General features: G+C 53.3%; 2 protein-coding genes across 2 annotated transcripts; both read left to right on the forward strand.

Annotated features, from left to right (window-relative positions):
* The first annotated feature begins 4350 nt into the window (after window positions 1–4350).
* AQP2 (aquaporin 2) lies at window positions 4351–11579 on the forward strand. Its single transcript, XM_019662330.1, has 4 exons — window positions 4351–4808; window positions 7829–7993; window positions 8376–8456; window positions 9349–11579. Exons 1-4 carry the CDS (start codon window positions 4449–4451, stop codon window positions 9556–9558), a joined length of 816 nt encoding a protein of 271 aa, XP_019517875.1. The 5' UTR covers window positions 4351–4448; the 3' UTR covers window positions 9559–11579.
* Window positions 11580–16836: 5257 nt separating this feature from the next.
* On the forward strand, window positions 16837–21115 carry AQP5 (aquaporin 5). The gene is made up of 4 exons (XM_019662331.1): window positions 16837–17903; window positions 18917–19081; window positions 19456–19539; window positions 20367–21115. The coding sequence occupies exons 1-4, from the start codon at window positions 17541–17543 to the stop codon at window positions 20550–20552; spliced, it is 798 nt and encodes a 265-aa protein (XP_019517876.1). The 5' UTR covers window positions 16837–17540; the 3' UTR covers window positions 20553–21115.
* Window positions 21116–21425: the final 310 nt, after the last annotated feature.

Raw genomic sequence — 21425 nt, forward strand, 5'->3', positions numbered from 1 at the left:
TGTGGTTTAGCAGTTAAACAGAGTTATTGTGTATACACAAAGGTGGGGAAACAGAGAAGCACAGCAAGAATTTGATATTAGTGAAGCAAATAGTTACCACTGAAGAACAATTCCATATTTTCTTGCAAAATAACACCCAAGTGTTTTATGAAACCTAAGAACGGAAGAGCCCCACAAGTAGATGAAACTGTGGTATATTTTATTATTGAGAAAAGGGCAACATGATTGCCAGTCACATGTGAAGCAAGAAAACACATGCAATAAAGTCTGTAGAATGAGTATCTGAGGCTTGGAAAGAAATTCTGGAAACAACAGTGGATAATCTTGTAATAAATGGTGCCTCACTACAGTCCTGATGGCACAGAGTGATACTGTGTAAAAAAACATTGGGGACTCTGAGTCAAAAAGGGATTTAGGAAAGTTGGACTCTGAGTGTGAAGAAATTTTAACTGCAGTTGACCCTTGAACAATGCGGGGTTAGGAGTGTGAACTCCCTGCACTCCTAAAATCCACATATATCTTTGACTCCCTCAAAACTTAATAATAGGGCCAGCCGAGTGGCGCGATGGTTAAGAACTGGCTTGGGACACCAGAGGCCCCGGTTCGGATCCCACATATGAGGGCTAGTGACACTGCCCTCTGCAGCTAAGATGCTGAACAACAGCTCAACCTGGAGCTGGGCTGCCGTGAGTCGCCGGCCACGGCGTAGGCTGCAGCCCCTGTGGCAGTGGGTTGCCATGGGCTACCGTGTGTAGCCAGCAGCCAGTGTGAGCGGCCAGCAGCCGCAGTGAGCGGCCGTCCAGAAGCCGGCGACTGATGTGCCTCACCAGGGAAGAGCGCAATGATGGTGCCAACTTGGGCCAGTGAAGCAACATCCTCCACAACTAGACTGAAGAACAAAAAACAACAGCAACTTGTCTGTTCCCCTTCCCCCAATTCCCCAGCGCTGTTCCCATCCCCCAAAATCCCCAATAAAAGTCTTAAAAAAAAAAAAACAACTTAGTAATAGCCTACTGTTGACCTGAAGCCTTCCCAATAACAGAAATAGTCAGTTAACACATATTCTGATGTTATATGCACTATATACTGTATTCTTATAATAAAGGAACGTAGAGAAAGAAAATGTTAAGAAAATTATAAGGAAGAGAAAATCCATTTACAGTATTTTTTGAAAAGAATGCACGTGTAAGTGGACCTGTGCAGTTCAAACCCGTGATGTTCTAGGGTCAACTGTACTTTAGCCAATTTGTTTTGCCTACAATTTCCTTTTTTACGCATTCACAAGAGTGATTTTGACTTAAAAACTGGTATCTACATAAACCTAAAACACTTCTTCCAATAAGTACAAAATAAAAATTAGTAAGAAACCATTTTCAGATCATTTTCCTTTACTCATTTTTAAAAATTATTTTTAATTGTGGTAAAGTACATATAACATAAAACTTATTATCCTAACCGTTTTTTTTTAAGATTTTTTTTTATTGGGGAATTGGGGGGAGGGGAACAGACAGGTAGACAAATTGCTGTTTTTGTTCTTTAGTCTAGTTGTGGAGGACGTTGCTTCACTGGCCCATGTTGGTATTATCATTGTGCTCTTCCCAGGTTAGGCAATCGGTCGCTGGTCATTGGTCGGCCACTCACAGCGGCTCCTGGCAGCTCACACCGGCTGCCAGCCGCTCACGCTGGCTGCCAGCTACTCACATAGCTCACGGCAGCCCACTGCAGCCCCGCTGCAGCCTACGCCCGTCGCCGGCAACTCACAGCAGCCCAGCTCCAGGTCAAGCTGTTGTTCATCATCTTAGCTGTAGAGGGCGAGTGTTACTGGCCCTCAATGTGGGATCCGAACCGGGGCCCTGCTGCTCAGAGCTGGTGCTCCCAAATGAGCTCTTAACCAGCTAAGCCCCTCAGCCGGCCCTATCCTAACCACTTTTAAGCACACAGTTCAGTGGTATTAAGTATATTCACATTGTTGTGCAACCGTCACTGCCATACATCTCCAAGAAAGCATTTTTGTCGTACTCTGATTAGTAGTGCATTGTACAATTAATGGAAACTTGGACCTCATAAAGACACTAGAGACAAAATGCAGCCCTCCCCAGGGGAGCTCCAACTGCTCCCCAGGAAGCAGGGCTCGAACCCCGTGGCTTTGACAGGAACACCCTCTTTCTCCCTGGCTCTAAGGCAAAGAGTAGGAGCCCGGTCATGGTTGGCGCCCTCCCTGCCTCCCAGACTTGAGCCCAGACCAGAAAATGGGCAGGTCTAAATCGCTCCCTCCCTCTGAATGTCTTTCTACAGCGTTTGGAATGCCTAAGGTCAGGGAGGTATGGCTCAGGGCAGAGAACCAGGGTGCCAGTAAGAGCTATGCCATGGAAAATGAGAGGGGAGCTGGCAGGTCCAGGAAGGAGCTTTGGCTGAAGTCATCAGAAATCTACTGGGTGCCAGACTCAGAGTGGGCAGTTGGGCATGGGCAAAGTGGAGTTCATGCCCTCCCCAGACCTCAGTCCATCTGGATTCATCTAAGCCTCTTGCAGGAGGCAGGGGTGGACAGAAGTGATCTTCATTTAGGAGATAGTTGAGCATCTACCTGTGTGTCAGGCACTGTTCTAGGCACTGGAAATACATCAGAAAACAAACCCTACAAGAATCCCTGCTTTTTTGGAGCTTCATGCTGTTTGGGTCATTTTCTTCTTTCTTCCTTCCCCTCTTACTTCTCTTCCTCTTCCTCCTCACTTGCAGGGTTCACAAGTCCCGATATATATTTGGATGATCATTCTCAATTGCAAAACACTTTCCCTTTCATTATCTTACTCCATCCTCAAAACATCATGGGGTGGGCATCATTACTCCCATTGTCCGGACAAGGAAACTGAGGCCCAGAGTGTGACTTGGCAGTGTAGGGTGTGGTGGAATGCTTCAGATCAGGTTCCAGTCCCAGCTCAGCCACTAGCTTTTGGGACTACCTTGGATGAGTCACTTGCTCTTCCTGGGCCTCAATGTCCTCCCATGATACAACACAAGGGGCTCCATGCTACAGCCTCCAATTCCGTTCAGATTTCTATTTCTGGGGACCTGCTGGCCAGGAGATAGAGCAGGGTCCAGGAGCCAGCTCTCCTGACCACACTCTGAGCCTGGCCCTATGTTTTCATCCCCAGGGGAGGGAGTAGGGCTGCAGGGATTAAGGAAGAGCAGGGCATGGGGGGCGTCTCCTAGACCCTGGGCCAGAGCAGCACTGATGGCAGGAGGTGACGTTGCCCAATGCTGGGATGAGCGGGCCCCACGGCTGGAGAGTCATTATTGAGCATTGCAGCCTCCCCTATCCTGCACAGCTCACTGCCCCATAGAAATGTCCTCCCTCAGAGTCCTGCTTGGCTCTGAGCTCCAGGGGGTGCCTAGAGCCTGTCACAGCTTCTGGAACCCTAATATGTGAGTTCGGGGAGACCTTTCTCCCCCTCAGAGTATAAATAATACTATTAATAATAGCTGATATTGATGGCTTAGTGTGGGCCAGGTGCTGCTCTGAGCACCTTATATACATGTTATTTCACTTAATCCAAACCCAAATCCAATAAGGTACGTTTATTATTCCCTTTTTACAGAGACAGACAAGAAAGGATTCACAGAGATAGACGGGGTGATGCCAGAATGGAAGCCCACAGCTTGCTCAGCCGACCCAGGGTTGACTCCATCCCCCAGGGCCAGGGTCCCGATGCCACGAAAACCACCCCCCTGCCCCCAGGCTATGGGAGCTGCTATTTGGTTGGGGTTCCAGGGAGGAGGTGAAGCTTAATAATGATTTATGGGTGATTGACTGCAAGAAAGCAAGCACAGAAGCGACACAAAGCCTTTATGCTTTGGAAGGTTTGCGTCACAAGCCAACCAGTTGTTTTCCATCCCCTTCAAGAAGGAATAGTTGGAGGTCAGATAACAGGAAGAACTTCCAAGTCACTAGAAAGGGTAGCATTGACATCCTCTCTCATGGTCAGTTTTGGGTAAAGTGTTGCCCCTGCCTTGGCCAGCAGTTTGAGCCAGAGAGAAGGAGTTTGGCATAATGCTCTAAAGAATCCCTATTCACAGAGTAGATGGGGGCAGGGGGAGGCCCTGGGGCAACAGCCCTGGGGTAACCAAGGGAACAAACACGGAAAAAGAGGGGACGTCAGTCCTTATCTGGAGCTCATTAATGGGGAACATTAGTCAGCTGTGAAGGCCAAGATGGGGTGATAGGCATGTGGTGGGCAGGGGTGGGGAGTGGGGGTAGGGAGCAGCCATAGAGCAAAGGAGGATTGGCCCAAACTCCACCTCTGCCCCACGTGTCCAAATCTAGGATGGAAGGACCCTATAAATGCCCATGGCCCGGCCGCCCTAGAGACATTGAGGGAGAGAGGGAAGGGGACAGCCACAAGACTCCTGCCCTTGAGGCTGCTGGGCCAGCCCACAGAAGTCTCCACAGCATGTGGGAACTCCGGTCCATAGCCTTCTCCAGGGCTGTGTTTGCAGAGTTCCTCGCCACACTCCTCTTCGTCTTCTTTGGCCTGGGATCCGCCCTCAATTGGTCACATGGCTTGCCCTCTGTGCTGTCGATCGCCATGGCCTTTGGCTTGGCTATTGGCACCCTGGTGCAGGCTCTGGGCCACATCAGCGGGGCCCACATAAACCCTGCCGTGACTGTAGCCTGCCTGGTGGGCTGCCATGTCTCCTTTCTCCGAGCTGCCTTCTATGTAGCTGCCCAGCTGCTGGGAGCTGTGGCAGGGGCTGCCCTGCTCCATGAGATTACACCACCAGCCATCCGAGGGAACCTGGCTATCAATGCAGTGAGTAGCGGGAACTTTGTCCCTTCCATAAGGGGCAGGTCTTGGGGAGTCCCTTGGAGAGGATGAGATGGAAGGGAACAGATTTGGGTGATGGTCTGGCTGGGGAGAGAGAGACGGGGGAGGGGGTGGGAGGCAGGTAGAGATGCTGGAGTCAGGAACACAGCCGCCACAGGACAATCAGGATAGAAGAAGCAACAATGCAGAGCAAAAGCAGGACACACACAGGTCTGCTGGTACCTTTTGCCCTGAGCTCATGGAGGAAGAGCAGCATCAAGGTTTCTGTCGGACTTGATGCCTGCATTACAGTAAGGACCGGGCTAGAACTCGGCAAAGGATAGGGTCCCAAAGCAGACATACTTTCTGAGCTGGGAGGAACCTCAGAGTGCGAGTCCCGAGGGTCTTCTAGAGGGAAGAAGGACCCAACATTTCTTCAGCATCTGCTGTGTGCAGAGGTTCCTCATGAGCCTCGTATTGACACCTTGCAACAGCCCTGCGAGGTTGAGATGGATATATCTTTTCTTAAGGATTTGGAAACTGAGGCTCAGAGAGGGAAAGTGCCAGAGCCAGACTTCAAACCCATGCTTGACTGCAAAACCCATGGTCTTTCCACCTGACCAATGTCCCTTCCCTGAGCCATAATGTAAGCCTTGTTTTGCAAACAAGGAAACTGAGGCTCCGGAAGGGAAGAATAGGCTCAAAGTTCTACAGTTTGTCAATACCAGAGAAAGCACCAGAACCCAGGGGAAAGCTGAAGGGGCAAGGTCTCGCCAGTCCCTGGAGCCCATGAGCTAACTGCTGATTTCATGAACAGTGGCTAACGGGGCAGATGCCACAGCCCTCCCCCTCTGCGCCTCCTCTTGGGTCTGTGCAAGGCCTGGATATACAAGGGCGTGGATGGGGAGGGATGGTCTGTGCCCCTTCAGCACAGCTCTCACTCCACCCCCTGTGCCTCTTTCGTGCCTCAGTCTCCTGCATTTCTTGGCCTGCTTTGTTCCTGGGCCACTGGATTAAGAGCTCTGATGTCCCTGAAGAATCCCGCACAGTCTCTACGGCCACCCCATCCTCTGCAGGGTGGCCCTTCCTCATGTGAAGGGCAGAGGTATCCCAACTGGGGAACTTCTCTCTTCTTCAACATGGAAAATTTGATGAGGCTGGGGACTCAGGGCTGAGAAACAATTAGAGTGACCATGGCCGGGGACAGACTGAGGAGCGTGACCATTTATTACCATTGAGAACGAAATTAGTTCTGTTGGCAGCAAGGAGAGGTGAAGTTAGACTGAAAGAGAAACTTACTGAGAGCATGGCCAATAACGTTCGTGTGGCTGGAAAACCTTCTCTAATAGTACGGCAATGGGATTGCTAAGGGGACATGGGGACACTTAGTACTGTTCCTCTATCATCTCGCCGTTAACTGGGATCCTCAGAATGGAAGGGTCAGGAAAAGTTCCCTCAAGTTATTGCTCAGCGTTTACTATCTTGAGGAACTGGGGAGAACCCTGCCTGGCTGGAAGGGGGCAGCAGTGGGGCTGACTTACCCTGAGGCTAGAGGCCAGATGACCTCAGTGTTGTCCCAGGTGTTTTCTGAGGCCCCTAGAAAGGCCAACCTGGCCACCAGGCTGTTACCATTGATGTGCAGCTGCTCTGTGACAGGCCAGGTATCATCTCATTCTTGGTATAATACTGCAAGGTGAATTCTGTGATCCCTTCACCCTGAGTGATAAATTGAGGCTCAGTTTTCAACTGACTCAAATCACACAACCAGTAAGTGCCAGCACCTTGGGCTGAAATGGATCCAAAGCTGCCTGACACCAAACCCATGTCTGCACTGTCTCCTCAGAGCAGCCATTTACCAGTGGGAATGGTGCTGAGGTTCCTGCCCTTGTCAATTCTAGTCCTCACACAGTCCTCCAGAATTGTTTTGTTATCCCCATTTTACAGAAGAACAAACTAAGACTGAAGTAAATAGGGTCCCATGATAAGTCAGAGGCCTCCAAAGTGTCTGCCTTCAAAGCTCTTTTCACTGTCCCCCACTAGAGGCTGTGACATTGGATCACAGGGGATTGAAGTTAGACCCTAGAGAGACCCAAAGGTGACAGCCCAAAGGCTAGGACCCAGAGGCGGGGGTTCAAGGCCTGGAGAAGAAGCATGGGAGGTGAGAGCTGTCAGAGCTCCACCCAGTGCAGTGCCCAGCCCCAGAAGGCAGGGTATAAGGCACAGGATGACAAAACCCAGAGAGAAATACAGTGCTGGGTGCAGTCCAGTAATGAAATTATCTCTTTGCTTGGCTCCAGGTTCTCTGGTTACCAAGGCAGGGTCTGCCAGGACCTTGAGCACCCCACCTGGGTGTGGAGGCGTCTCAATATAGGGCTCCAGCACCCCCACCCCAACCTCTACAGGATGTGCAGGGAACAAATCACAGGGCAAAATTGAGGCCTGAAATGCAGTGGGGAACAGGCAAAGTCAAGGGAAATAGGCAAAGGTTAGAGGAAAAGAGTCATATGCTAGACTTTTGGGGGAATGGGGTACTAGGACCATCCTCAGACACAAGTTCCTAGACCCTGTCCCTGGGAGCCCTTTCACCACAAGAAGAAAGACAACAGGCCTCTTGTTATACCTTATGGTCTTATGGGGGAGAGGAAGACCTTCCTCTTACCTGGCCTAAAGCTTCCTATTGTATTCAAAAGTTCTTCCCTTCTTGTTCTCCAGGAAAAAGAAATTCTGGACTCAGCATCCTTTTCCTCTCACATTGTAGACACACAACTCCCGTCCCCAAATCTAATGGGCTGTGGAGTCAGTTTTCCTACCTCTGGCTGGGGAACCATGGGCAATCTTGGGGTCCGTCCCTCTGCCTTGGGGCCACGGCCCAGGAAGAAGCCGTCATTAATTTGGGCTAAGGTGGCTGATGAGCCCAGGTGTTCTGGCTCCCAGCCTGGAAGCCTCTCTGGAGCTTTGGCTGCAGGAAGATGGAGCCAGTGTGGGGAGCATACTCAGTTTTCCCACCTATCCTCCTCTGTCTCCAGCTCAGCAACAATGCGACAGCTGGCCAGGCCGTCACTGTGGAGCTTTTCCTGACCTTGCAGCTGGTTCTCTGCATCTTTGCCTCCACTGATGAGCGCCGTGGAGATAACCTGGGCACCCCCGCGCTTTCCATTGGCTTCTCTGTGGCCCTAGGCCACCTCCTTGGGGTAGGTCACGGCCACTGGCTCCAGCCTCTCTGGAGGGGCAGATACACAGACTTTCCCCCAAAGAAACAGACACACAGACCACGCTAGAGACAGATACACAGAATGCCCAAAAGTGATAGACACAAAGACCCCCAGGGGGACAGATACACAGAACTCCTAAGAGGGACAGACACACCCCAGAGGGCTTGACTGTCAGATACCTCAAAGAGACACATATCACTCCAGCCTCAAATGGATATAGAACCTTGTAAATATAACATGAACTTAATTGTCCGTGGAATGGACATCCTTTAGGTTGAGGTAAAGCACTAGAGAGGGTTGCAAGGACTCCCTGCCCAGTATTCACCTCCCTCCTCTCTCTGACCCCCATCTTCCATTGTAGATCCACTTCACCGGCTGCTCCATGAATCCTGCCCGCTCTCTGGCTCCAGCTGTTGTCACTGGCATATTTGATGATCACTGGGTAATGGCTGAAACCTCCCTGCTTTCCCATCCCCCAGAAACCCATCTCAGCAAGGGCTGGAATACAGTGGGGTTGGGGCTCAGCAAACCCTCCACACTCCTCCTGGGGCCCTAGGGAGCCCTAGGTTCCACCCAACAGGTCTGATGCTGAAGACTCCGTTTCCATATCTGTGAGGATAATCTCAGTTCTGGCCTCACTGGCTTTTTGGAAGACTTAAGTGAGGTTACTGGTGTAAAACATCACTCAGTGCCTTAGAGCTCGAGAAACAGTAATATTTACACCAGTTAACAATTCCATGTTTTTATTACTTAACACTTATCTAGTGTTTAGTATGTGCCAGGCCTTATTCTAAGTGATTTGCGAATACAGAGGGTGCCAAAAAAAAAAATTTGTATACACATTTTAAGAAAGGAAAAAAAACTGTATTAAAATTGTAATACTCAATATATACCGATAACCACAGATGAATACGTCATGTGTATACATTTTTTTTTGCACCCCCAGTATTAACTCATTTAGTTTTCACAACAACCTAGGAGGTAAGCATTATAATGAAAGGAAACAAAGGCACCGAGAGGGTAAGTAACTAAGTCTACCTTGGCAGTCCGCTTAGGTAGGAATTCGCACCCTTAACCCTCAACTAACAAGTCTCCCCAACAGATCCGTGTTGTCCTCACTAATTACATGATACGCATGTTCTATATAAACTTGGATCGCGTGGGAGGCCCGTTTCCCAACATAGGCGGGGAGAGGAGCAGGTGCCCGGGCCCAGCCGCGCGCGGGAAGTAGCGGCACCGGCGGCGCCGTCCTCCCGCCCGGGCACCCCACCCCGCCCCCCAAAACTCCGCCGTCCCGGCCCCGCGCGCCTTGCGAGCCGCCCTCCTCTCCGCAGGTCTTCTGGATCGGACCCCTGGTCGGCGCCATCTTGGGCTCCCTCCTCTACAACTACGTCCTCTTCCCGCCCAACAAGAGCCTGTCGGAGCGCCTGGCGGTGCTGAAGGGGCTAGAGCCGGACACGGACTGGGAGGAGCGCGAGGTGCGGCGGCGGCAGTCGGTGGAGCTGCACTCGCCGCAGAGCCTCCCGCGGGGCAGCAAGGCTTGAGCGCCCCGGGCCCGGCCCCAGGCTCGGGGGAGCTCCAAGCGGCCGCCTGCGGGCCCAGGTCGCACCCGGGCTTCGGGGCACCCGCCACCCCCGCCGGCCCCGGCCTGAGGTAGAAGGGCCCATCCGCCTCTCTTTTTCCCCTGGTCCGAACTTGGCCCCCAATGCAGAGTAGCTGTTTCCAGGAGGGCACGGCCTTACCAGGGCTGCGGGGCTAGCGGTGAGCATGGCAGACCCCTGTCCAGAGGCTGCTGACGGGTGAAGCGTCGACCCTTTGGCCCCTTGCAGCAATCTGGGGACTTGGGGACCGAGCTGGGGATGGAGAGCTAGTGAGCAGTCAGAAGAAGGTTCTGGAGAGCCTGTTCCCCCTCTTCACCCCCACTGAGTGGGGTGGGAGGGTCAAAGTATACAGACCCCACCTTAGGGGTTCTGGACATGGGGTTTTGCTAGTATGCAAGTGTGTGTTCATCCTGGAGTGCCTCTCTGTCCCCAAATGCAGGATTGTGCATGCTCCTAAGGTCGAGCAGGTGTGCCTGTTGTGGTGCAAGTGAGCACTGGCTGGTGACCTGCTGCCATCCTTGACCCTCTCCTCCCCCACCGCAATAAATCCACTTCCTCTGCAGCCAGCCGTCATCCCCAGGAGCTCTAAAAGCATACTCCCCAGGAGAAGGTAAGGGAGGGTCTGGAGGCCACTTTGAGAGGGCTGAGAGAGGGCTCTGATTTCCCTTACTCTGCCTCTCCTGGAAAATTCCCTCAAGCTGAAACGCTGGGCCCCAAGACTTGTCAGGACCTATTGCTGGAGGCGGAGAGGTATCAACCAGAGAATGGCTCCCCCAGAAGTGGCCTCTGGAAGAAAGGGCCTCCTTTCTGCCCTGAGGGAGGATATCTCCAAAAGAGGAAGCAGGCATGTGTGAGTGCATACCAACGTGTGCCTTGGAACCCCCATCTCCGAGCGGGGCGCCTCCAGACCTAGAGATTAGCCTCCCACTGTGACAGAGAAAACAAAAGCCCTTTTGGGGCCCCTGGCTTTGTCTTGGTGGGGGGGATTTGCAATTAGACACTTCTTGAAAGGAGACACTCGGTTTCGAAAGTGAGCCCTCTCATCCCGCACACACCTATGGCTGGCTGGGCAAGGTACTTAGGCACGCAACCACAAGCACCAGGCAACACCCTTCCATCACCCATCCCATCGCAGGCCCCCCTCCCCAGGCAGCAGCTCTTCCTCCCCAGGACTTTCTCCTCTCCCCTCCCTCCCTCCTCGAGGACTCAGTCCCAGTGCTGCCTCCCTTCCGGCCCCCACCACAGGACAATTATTGTGGAGAGAGCAGCCTACCACTCCCAGGACCAGAGAAGGGAAATGACTTGTCCAGGCAGGAGGCATGTCTGTGTTCTAGAGCCTGGGCTTCTAAATTTCCAGGCCAGTGCATTAGTTCTCAAATGAGATTAACTGGGACTACGTGAGATGATGCCGTGTAAAGATGCTGTGTGAATGTAATTCCTCATATCATTATCATGCATTATTGAAATGATTTCATTATTTCTGCTTCCTGGGGCGAGAACTCAGAAGGGGCCTGACCCTTGGCCTCTTTTACCTCCTTTAATTGGTGGTCAAAGCAAAGGAGAGCCCTGGGAACCCTAAGGTGCAGGCAGAAGAGATGGGCTTGGGGTTGGCCCCGCCCTGGTCCAGCCTCTGAACCTTTCCAGGCCTGAATGCACCCTGGCTGTTCTCTCCTTTCTTTCCTCCCACTACCCAGAGCATCCATTCTCTTTTTTCTCTCCAGCCTGTAGCATAGCTAACCTAAGAATCACACCTTGAGCCCCCTTCTCCATGCTCTCTGTTGCCTCTATGCTTTCAAGGCTTTTATCTGTGTCTGTCCCACACCGCACCAAACACTCACTGTGCACTGTAGTCTCCAGCTCCTTACTGCCCTCCACTCCCTTCAGAGATGGACTGAGTATAAGGAACATCCCTGTAATCATGCCCACCTTTGCATCAATGTCTTTTTTGTCTTCCTTAACTAAGGCTCCCTTTGGGATCAGAAAAAGGCTGCCCTGGGCCATAGATGCTATGGAGATGATTCTCCCAAAACCCCAGAGAGCTGATAACAGCCACCTGGCCTCCCTACTGGGGGAGGGGTCGAGTCAGAGACCAAAGTGACCTCCCGGGCTGTACTCCAAATAGCTGAGTGTCCTTGCTCTAGAAGTTCAAAGACAGCAAGGCACTGAGCTGTGAACCAAGCCTGGATGTATCTCAGGCACCTCAGCCCCACCCCACCTCACCCCAACAGATCCCTCTAGAAGTTGCCAAGAATTTCTCTCTATGTCTATTTCACTTCCTGGATTTCATCTCCCCAAAACTAAATAGGAGATCCCTACCACTTCCAGCTCAGATTGGGGTCACTAAGGTCAGAGGTCAAAGCAGGATTCAAAGTAATGGAGGTGGAGAGGAACTGATACCTACTGAGCATCTCTTGTGTCCCAGCCTCTGGGCTGTGTACTTTCCGTGCATTAGCTCATTTAATCCTTCTAAAACTTCAGGCAGGTTAGGGAAGGACAATGGCCCCCAGCTATGCAGGGTTTTATTATTTCTAAAGTACTCCCTTATCCCAGTCTTGTGAGATAAGCAGAGCAAATACAGTCATGGGCCACATAATGACATTTAGGTTGATGACTGACAGCATATACGACGGTGGTCCCATAAGATTATGATGGAGTTGAAAATTCCTTCTAGTGACATCGTAGTCATAACATGGTAACATCATAGCACAACAAATTACATGTTTGTGGTGATGCTGATGTAAATAAACCAACCTGCTGCCCATGGTATAAAAGTATAGTGCATACAATTACAGTAGTGGGCTATACCATCTGTGTTTCTGTAGGTGCAGTCTATGATGTTCGCACAATGACGAAATCACCTAACGATGTATTTCTCAGAACATACCCCCATTGTTAAGTGGCACATGACTGTACGGTTCTTCCCCTTTCTTAGATTAATGAACTGAAACTCAGAGACTGGTCCAAAGTCACACAGCTCTATGTAGTGGAGCCAAGACTAGAACTTAGGCCTTTTTATTCAAAACCCCTTTATCTTTCCACTCAGAAGTCAAAGGAGACCATTCTGGTCTGAGGCAAGTCCTAGGCCCCTCCTGGAAGCCCCTGGCAGAAACCAGAGCCCACAGCTGAGTCTGTCCAGCCCACTGACTTGTGGACACAGGGCCTTGGGGAGGGCTGCAGCAGGACAAGGAGAAAATGACAAAGAATGTGGGGCTGGTTTCTGCCCTTGAAGAGCACCCAGACTGGAAGAGGATGGAGATCAGACACAACCCAAACTAGACAGAGGCCAGGCAGTATAAAGGCAGTTGGATAGGCCTCCAGGTCGCCAAGCTGGGGACAGAGAAGGCTCTGAGCTGAGGGGAGGAGGTAGCTGACCACTGGGTCCCAGCAGCATCCATTTCCACATTCCCACTTTGTGCCAGATGACTTTGTACCTGCAAATGTCGCTTTGATGTTGTTTTGTATCTTGAAGGTATGATTCTGTATATATGCAATGCCTCCCAGCTAGACTGTACGCCCACTGGGGACAGGGCTCCTTCCAGTTCTTGGATGGCAGTCTCCTGACTGTCTTCCTTAATCTGCCTTGTTCTAGCACAGTGCTCTGCATATAGTAAGCTCAATAAATGCTCATTTGCCAATAAGTGCTGTTTCTGCCACAACTTAGAAATGGTCAATGCAGTCCAAAGTGCCAGAAGACAGATTGGGGTCTCTGGCATGTCCTGAGCTCCCCAGAGCTGCTGTGAAGAATGGTGCAGAGGAGATTTCAATCAATGCTCAACTAATTGGTAGCAAATTCCTACTGCCAATCTGGCCAGATGGGCAATGCAGGCTTTGTCACCCAGGTGGCATCTAAGACAGGGCACCAAGACATAGGCAGTCTGTGTAGCCTGCAGACAGAGCAAAGAACAGACCCTTCTGGTCCCCTCGTGCTGCTGTAGCACCACGTTGGGAAATCAATGTAGGGACCTCCAGGGTCTAGAACAACACCTAATACTCAACATGCCCAAAACTGACCACCTGCTCTTCTCCCCAAGACTGCTCTTCCCACAGTCCTTTCATTTCAACTGATAGCAACTCCATCTTTCCAGCTGCTCAGGCCAAAAAGCTCAGCATCCTTGAATCCTCATACTCACACACCACGTGAGCTCTATCAGGGAATCCTGTCAGTTCTACCTTCACCAGGGATTCAGACTCCAATCACCCTCACCTTCAGTACCCCCCGCCTCAGGTCTAGACCACCATCATCTCTCTCAGGATAGGTGACTACCAGTCTCCCTGCCTCCATTCTTGCTCCTCTGATCTCTTCTCAACACAGCAGCAGAGGGGTTGCATTAAAATTATTGTCAGACCACGCCAGTCCTTGGCTCAGCGACTTCCTCCATCTCTCCAGTGAAGCCTGTAGTCCTTTTGGTGACACACAGGTCTGCCCACCTCTACCACCTCTATCTTCATCTCCTTATGCTCTCCCTTGCTCCCTCTGCTCCAGCAACACTGGTAGCTCCCTCTGCCTGGAATGTTCTTCGCCCAGATATATGCATGGTTCTCTCCTTTTTCAAGTCCTTGTTCAAATGTCAACTTCTCAGACCTACACTGATACCCCATTTAAAATTTCAAAGAACCTCCACTCCTATCCTAACACATATCCTATTTTTCCACAGCACTTACCAGATTCTATGGTATTATATAATTTACATATGTCCATTGTTTACTGTCTGTCTCCTTTCACTAGAATATTAATTCCACAAGGCAGAGATGTCTGCTAGCTCATGACTATATACCCAGTGCCTAGAACAGTGCACACAGTAAGTGCCCAATAAGTCTTTGTGGAATGAATGAATGATTTTCCTAACACTGGGGATATGTGGAGCCCTGGGGGCTTTACCTGCTGCCAATTCCCCTACCATTTCTACCCCAGCCCTCAACTGCTCCCAGGGAATACAGGGGTCCCTAAATCAGAAAGGAGGGAAGGAGCCCTCCTGAGAGATTCTAACTTTCCTGCCACAAATGGAGACACCCATCTCCCAGTCCAGAGAGGTCCCAGGGAAGCATTCCTCTAGCGCTAGCAGAGCAGGGCCCAAGTGCTCAGAGAAAAGACAATTCCAGGACATAGGAACTCCAATAGTTTTTGTGACAACCTAGAGACAGAGTGACCCTGGTTGTTAGAGAGATGGAAGGACCTCAAGCATAGGCCTAGGAAACATAACCAGCTGCCCTCCTCTGAGCTACCTTGACAGATCGGGTCTCCTTCTTGAGCTACACCAGGCCCATTCCCGGTGACCCAGCAGTTCCCCTCTCAGGTCACGGTGTGACCCATGACCCTGGCTGCGTAAGGCAGCAACCTCTGAGTGTGGGTTTCCTCACAGGTAGCTCAGAATTAAATCACATAGTCAAGGCTGAAGACCTTGGCTGGTTGTAAAAGATGGGAAGTAGGTCCTTAACCAGGAGCTTCTCCTGGTGGTCCAGCCTCCTGTGAACATTGCCATGTCCTTTCCACTCCAAGACAATGGAGTTTGAGACCTGTGGATTCACAAAGACATGCCTGCAGAGAGATGAGAAAGAAGGTGGAAGAGTGCAGACTGGAGGCTAGCAAGTTCAACAGCCAAGGGTCCTGCCCCTCCCCCCTCAAAGGCCTGTGGAGTCATCAGGGTCATTGTTCCAGTCTGGACCAAGCCCACGACAAGTCCTGAACCCCAAGTCCAGAAGAAAATCTGTGTATAGCTGCCATGCTCTGCCAGGAGCAGGGCCCAAGGACCCATGGCTGAAAGGAGACAGAGACCTCCTACCTTAAGAGGAGAGATGTGGGGGAGGAGCTGCCCCAGCAGGAAACAGTGCACAGAGGAGGAACAATAACAGGGTTTCTTTGGTCCCTGTTTTCTTTGGCTTCTTAGCTGCCACGGAGCCCAGAGTCCACGCCTCCAAGTCCTTGGCTTTCCTCCAGGCCCCTCCCCTTAGCCCCTGCCTGACAGACTGATAGAGGAGCACCTGTTCTCTCCCTCTGCTGCACCCTCCACCTTAGCTCCACACAGAGCCCTCAGGGGGCTTTTTAAATTAAGTCATAAGAGGAAACTTGAGTGAGCCTTGCTCCAAGCCAGACATTGTGCTGAGTGCTTCCCAAGGACACACATGGCAGTGGTGGTGGGAGGGCCGTTAGTGCAGCTTCTCTCTGGGATGGTGGGGGTGGTTCCCTGCCCCTCCTCCAAGCCCTGGAGAGCCCTCCAGCCTCATTCCCTGCATGCCTAACCTAGAGATGGGAAGAGGGTGGGGTGGGAGAAATGGTGGAGAGCAGCTGGGGTCTCAGAGAGAAAATGGCAAAGACAGGAGGGGGGCAAACTGGAAGAAAGTGTCACCCAGTCCAGGGGTGGAAGGACTTGGCTTTGGGGGTCCCTGAAAAAGACCACATGTGAGAAAGACAGACATGGAAAATGAGGTAGAGACAGAACCAAAGCAAGTCACAGAAATTAAGAGACAGAGGAAAGGTGACTAGGAGATAGAAACTAAAGAGATGAATAGAGAGACTAAGGCAGAGAGAGTAAAAGGAAGGGGGAAAAAGAGAGATTGAGAAAGGAAGGAAGAGGCTGACAGGAGGAGAGCAGAGAGACTGAAGAGAAAGGCAAAAAGTATGAAAATGAGAGACAGCCAAGGTTTGGAAAAACAAACTGAAGGAGAAAGACGGGAGAGGCAGAGAGATTGCACGAGGGAGAGAAATAAAAACAGAGTGAGGGTTTGAAGGAAGAGGAGACTAAAGAGGCTGAGAGGAGGGAGAAGAGCTGGAGGTGGGAGAAGGGAAACCTGAGATCTAGAGTGGGGGGCTTCTGACAGGAAGGCGGGAGAGGCCAATACTCCGCGTGGGAGGTCAGTAGTGCGCCTGCATCCTCGCCACACTCCACTCTGACCCCCACCCCCACCCCGAGTCCAGGGCCTCTTCCCTGACTTAAAACAAAACCGGGCTATGCCTCCTCCTGTCCCGTGGACAAAGTGAACTCCCGGGCCCCACCTCCTTCAGGGACTCGCTGTGGTCCCCGAGAGGGCTGTACTCCTGGAGGGGCTCGGATGGTTGCTGAGCAGAGGGCGCCTCCCAGGATCCGCCGTCTCCAGCAAGGACTGCTGCTGGGAGTCGAGGATTGCCAAGGGGAGGTGAGGGGGGAGGGGGGGCGCAGGCCGGCGCAGTCAGTGTCCGCTTTTCCCAAAACACCCCGTTCCAACCCTGGAGGCTAGCCTGGCCGGGACCGCCCAGTCCGGCTGCCCGCCCCCGCCACCGGGCGGCAGGGAGCTGAGTGGCGTTGTCCTCAGGGATAGCATCATTCCAGCCCCGCCGGGCGTGAGGCTGGGTAAGCATGCCCGGGTCGCAGGAGGAAAAGGAGGAGCTGGACCCAGGGCCCGAAGAGGAGAAAGTGGGGAGACCGCGCGACCAGAGATAAAAGCCGGACGGAGGCAGCCGTCTGGAGGTCCGTAGGACAGGAGAGCCTGGCCGGAGCAAAGTCTCCCCGGGAGTCCGGGACAAACAGCGCGCACTTGAGCGTGGGAACAGCCTGGAGCGCACCATACGCAGGTCCTCTGCCGCCCGGCGGGTATATACCGCCGCCTGGGTCACTTGGCCCGGGCAGGTCGCGTGCTGCCCGCGCGAGGAGACGCGCAGGGCCCCCAGGCAGCGGCGCGCCCAGGACCGCGGCAAAGTTCCCCCTCTGCACACAGTGCTGGCCCCCAAGCGCGGGAGCCGCCCACTCCCCCCCTCTCCCCCCCCTCCCGCTCTAGCCCAGCTCCGGGGCGCCCGCCCTCTATATAGTGCACCCCTGCAGGGCCCGCGCCAGGTCGCTAGTCGCACAGCGGACCCAGGAGAGCGCGACGCGCCTGGGAGCCAGCCCCCTGTCCTCAGTGCCACCGCTGTCCCGACGGGTGCCCGCCGCTGCCGCTCAGGACCTGCACCTACCATGAAGAAGGAAGTGTGCTCCGTGGCCTTCGTCAAGGCCGTTTTCACCGAGTTCCTGGCCACCCTCATCTTCGTCTTCTTCGGCCTGGGCTCGGCCCTCCAGTGGCCGTCGGCGCTGCCCACCATTCTGCAGATTTCTCTGGCCTTTGGCCTGGCCATAGGCACCCTGGCCCAGGCCCTGGGGCCCGTGAGCGGTGGCCACATCAACCCTGCCATCACACTGGCCCTCTTAGTGGGCAACCAGATCTCCCTGCTCCGGGCTGTCTTCTACGTGGTAGCCCAGCTGGTGGGTGCCATTGCCGGAGCAGGCATCCTCTATGGGCTGGCACCAGCCAATGCCCGGGGCAATCTGGCTGTCAACACAGTGAGTATCCAAGGGACCCCGGGGTGGGCTTGGGACCAGGCCTCCATACTCCATCTCAAGAATGGGTGCCACTAAGTGGGCCAGTGCATACCCTTGCGAGGAAGGTGTGTGCCCCTGCTCAGCCTTCCTGGTTCATACCCACCTCCTCTGCCAGCTTCCCGGCTCCCCTCCTGCTGCTCCTTCCTGGCCTCTCTCCTGGTACCTACTGCCCCTCCTTTTTTGCCCCAAACTTCTTTTCTCCTATCCCTGAACTCTGCCTTCCTCTTGGCCCCCTCATGGCTCATGTCTGCTCCTCAGTGGAGTGGTTTTATGGAACCATCAGAGAGAGATGGATTGTATTCCTGGCTTCCACTGACCCTGGCCTCTCTGGGTCTCATTTTTCTAGCCATTACATGGAGATGGTCATAATCTACCACAGCAGGTGTCAAGGATCCCATTTAGAAACCATGCATGTGAACCCCCTAATTCAGTTACAGTGCATAGGGCCTCTGTTGAATATTGGTTCCTGCTCCTGGCCCCCTGCTGCCTCCCCCTCCCGCAGCCCCACATTCAGTCCCCATGTCCCATGCAAACTGGGTTCATTAATCAAATACAGAGAAGGATTTTCTCCGCCATTGTCAAGCCGTGAGTCAGCCACACTGGAGAGACGGGTTTGAGGTTGGCACTGGCAGCGGGTCAGGCACGGCGGGAGGTGGGTTGGGGATGCAATAGGCAAACTGGGAAGCTGCCTACAGGAGGGAGGGTAAATGCCAACTTGTGGGGGGTGGGGACTGGGTAGAACCGTTGACAGGACTGTGTCCAGAAAAAGCTCCCCTCACACTGCCCTTTGGCCACAGACCTGCACTCCAAGCTTTGCACACACTGTGAAATATGTAGTCTCTTTGGCAAACAATCTCCCTGACTTGATATGCACTGGGCTCTAGCTGTCCTTGGAGACCCAAGGCCCATCTCTTCAAGCCCCTGGCCATCCAGCCAGAAGAAAGCAGGGGTCCTAAACCACCCTCCCATTACAGCTCAGCAACAACACGACGCAGGGCCAGGCTTTCGTGGTAGAGCTGATTCTGACCTTCCAGCTGGCGCTCTGCATCTTTTCCTCCACCGACTCCCGTCGCACCAGCCCTGTGGGCTCCCCAGCCTTGTCCATTGGCCTCTCGGTCACACTAGGCCATCTCGTGGGGGTGAGTTGAGCTGCCACATGGCCGGGGTTGTGGGGAGCCCCTCAGGGCAAATAATGGGGCTCCAGATCAGTACCCCTCCAGACCAATAAGCCCTGCAGTTTGGACCTGGAGTGGCGCTGCTATTCTCTGACCCAGACTTGAACACCCCAAACCTTCTCTAGCCTGAGGAAAGATGGAAGTAAGCGGGAATTGGGGTGAAGGCAGGAAACCAAGCCTGAGCTCAGGATAGGGAGAGGTCACCAGCTTAGGAATGAGGAGACGTGAGCTGGAGACCTGGCTGAGCCCCTGAACTGCTGGGTGACCCTGGGAGAGTTGGGGGCCCTGTGGAAGTGAACAAGCACACTGCCCTCCTCACCACATCCTTCTCTGTCCAGATCTACTTCACCGGCTGCTCCATGAACCCAGCCCGCTCTTTCGGCCCCGCAGTGGTCATGAAGCGGTTCAGCTCTGCGCACTGGGTGAGTCTGGGACTCCCCAGGACCCCTGGCAATGAGGGCCTGGACACCTGGCTGTGGCAGCTGAGCGCTAACTGAACTTTCAAGATGCTGTGGGCCCAGAGCACGGGGGTGGGCCCTGGGAGAGGCAGTTGGAGAGAAGGGGACATAGAAGGGAATGGGATGCAGCCAGAATGAGGGTAGGGGTGGATTTATAGGGCCTGAGCTCCTGGGGACAGGGGAGCCTGGTTGGAGGGTTGAGGGGGAACTATATGTGTCTGTCCCTCTAGGGAAGAGAAGGGGGCTGTACCTCTGCGTTGATCTCTGAGGATTTTGTCTGTCCCCCTGGGGGTCTGTGTGTGTCCACTGTCTGATGTTTTCTTTGTCCCTATTGAGGGGTTGGGCGAGTCTTCCTTCCTATGGGTCTGTGTCCCCCTCCCCCCAGCTAATCTGTCACCTCCTTTGAGAGCTCATGGTCTCTCTCTAGAGTCTGTCTCCATTGCGATGTGGAAGGGAGAAGAGTTCGGTTGGTCTCTCTGAGGACCTGTATATCTTGTCCCTCTGAAGGTTCATTTGTCTCTCTTTAGGGTGGGGTTGGAGGGGTCCTGTCCCTGTAGGGATCTGTCTGTCTCCTTTGAGGATACTGGTATCTGTGGTCCATGTCCCTGTCACTGGGGAGTGGAATGTCAGTATATTTGTCCCTGAGATGGGAGGAAGTCTTTCCTTCTGGAGGCCTGGAAGGCTGTATGTCCGTCTCCTCTGAGGGTCCATGAGTCTGTCTTCTGGAGAGGGGAGGTGTTGGTCTCTGAGGCCTGGGGCTCTGCCCCCTGACGCTGCCCTGTCTCCACCAGGTGTTCTGGGTAGGGCCCATCGTGGGGGCCACCCTGGCTGCCGTCCTCTACTTCTACCTGCTCTTCCCAAACTCCCTGAGCCTGATTGAGCGTGTGGCCATTGTCAAGGGCACATATGAGCCTGAGGAGGACTGGGAGGAGGCGCACGAGGAGCGAAAGAAGACCATGGAGCTGACTGCCCGCTGACAAGCATCAGGCGGGGGCTAGCCCCTTAGCCCCTGAACCACAGGGGAAAAAAATGGGGAAAATAAAAAAACATGACAGTAAAGCTTCCTCTCCCCCACCCCCCACAGCTGGGTCCTCTGGACTGGGGAGGAGGTACTGGCTCCCCAGGCTGCACAGTTAGAAATGGGAGCAGGAACCCATTATGGGACTCTTGGGGTGGGGGCCAGGGGCTGGGGTCTGATGGGGAGGGGGTTCCTCTGGGACAGGGCAAGCTGCTTCCATGAGGTCAGACCTCAGAGATTGTGTACACAGCACCAAGCTCGCAGGCTGCCCCAGGGCCAGGTCAGGAAGGGGTGGCCTGCACTCTTTATCCCCCACTCTCCTCATACCCTCCTCAAGAGCCAAAGGGATCTCAGCCCCTAGCACAGCAGAGGCTGACCCCTTCCAGAGAGCTCTTTAGGAGGGAGACAGATTGGTTCATTAAATGCTGCCTTATTTATTTCTGCTTAAAGACGCATGGGGTAGGGCTGCTGGTGTTTGGGGTGGGGGCTTCCCAATAAACCAATGACGTTCATGTTATGCCTCACCTCTCTCCAGAAGCCTCTCCTTGGGACATGCCGGCTCATCACCTCTCCTCTTTGTCATTCCCACACCCTCCCCCATGGGCCCCCATGGGCTCCACAGTCCTCTGTGGAAAGACAGGGAAGCTGAAGCCAGGGGAGGCCTCGAGAGCCAGATATGGGCGTGAGAGAGTAAGAGAGGAGGTGGAGAGAGAGACAAAGAGAGAGAGGGAGAGACCAAATATAGAAATAGAGCTAGAGGTCAGGAAGGGGCAGTGGGAGCAGAGAAGAAGGCACCTTCCTCACAGAGTCTCCTGCCTGCACACCCCTCCCA

Source organism: Hipposideros armiger, unplaced genomic scaffold (genome assembly GCF_001890085.2).
Source record: "Hipposideros armiger isolate ML-2016 unplaced genomic scaffold, ASM189008v1 scaffold_371, whole genome shotgun sequence".
NCBI classification, from domain to species: Eukaryota; Metazoa; Chordata; class Mammalia; order Chiroptera; family Hipposideridae; genus Hipposideros; species Hipposideros armiger.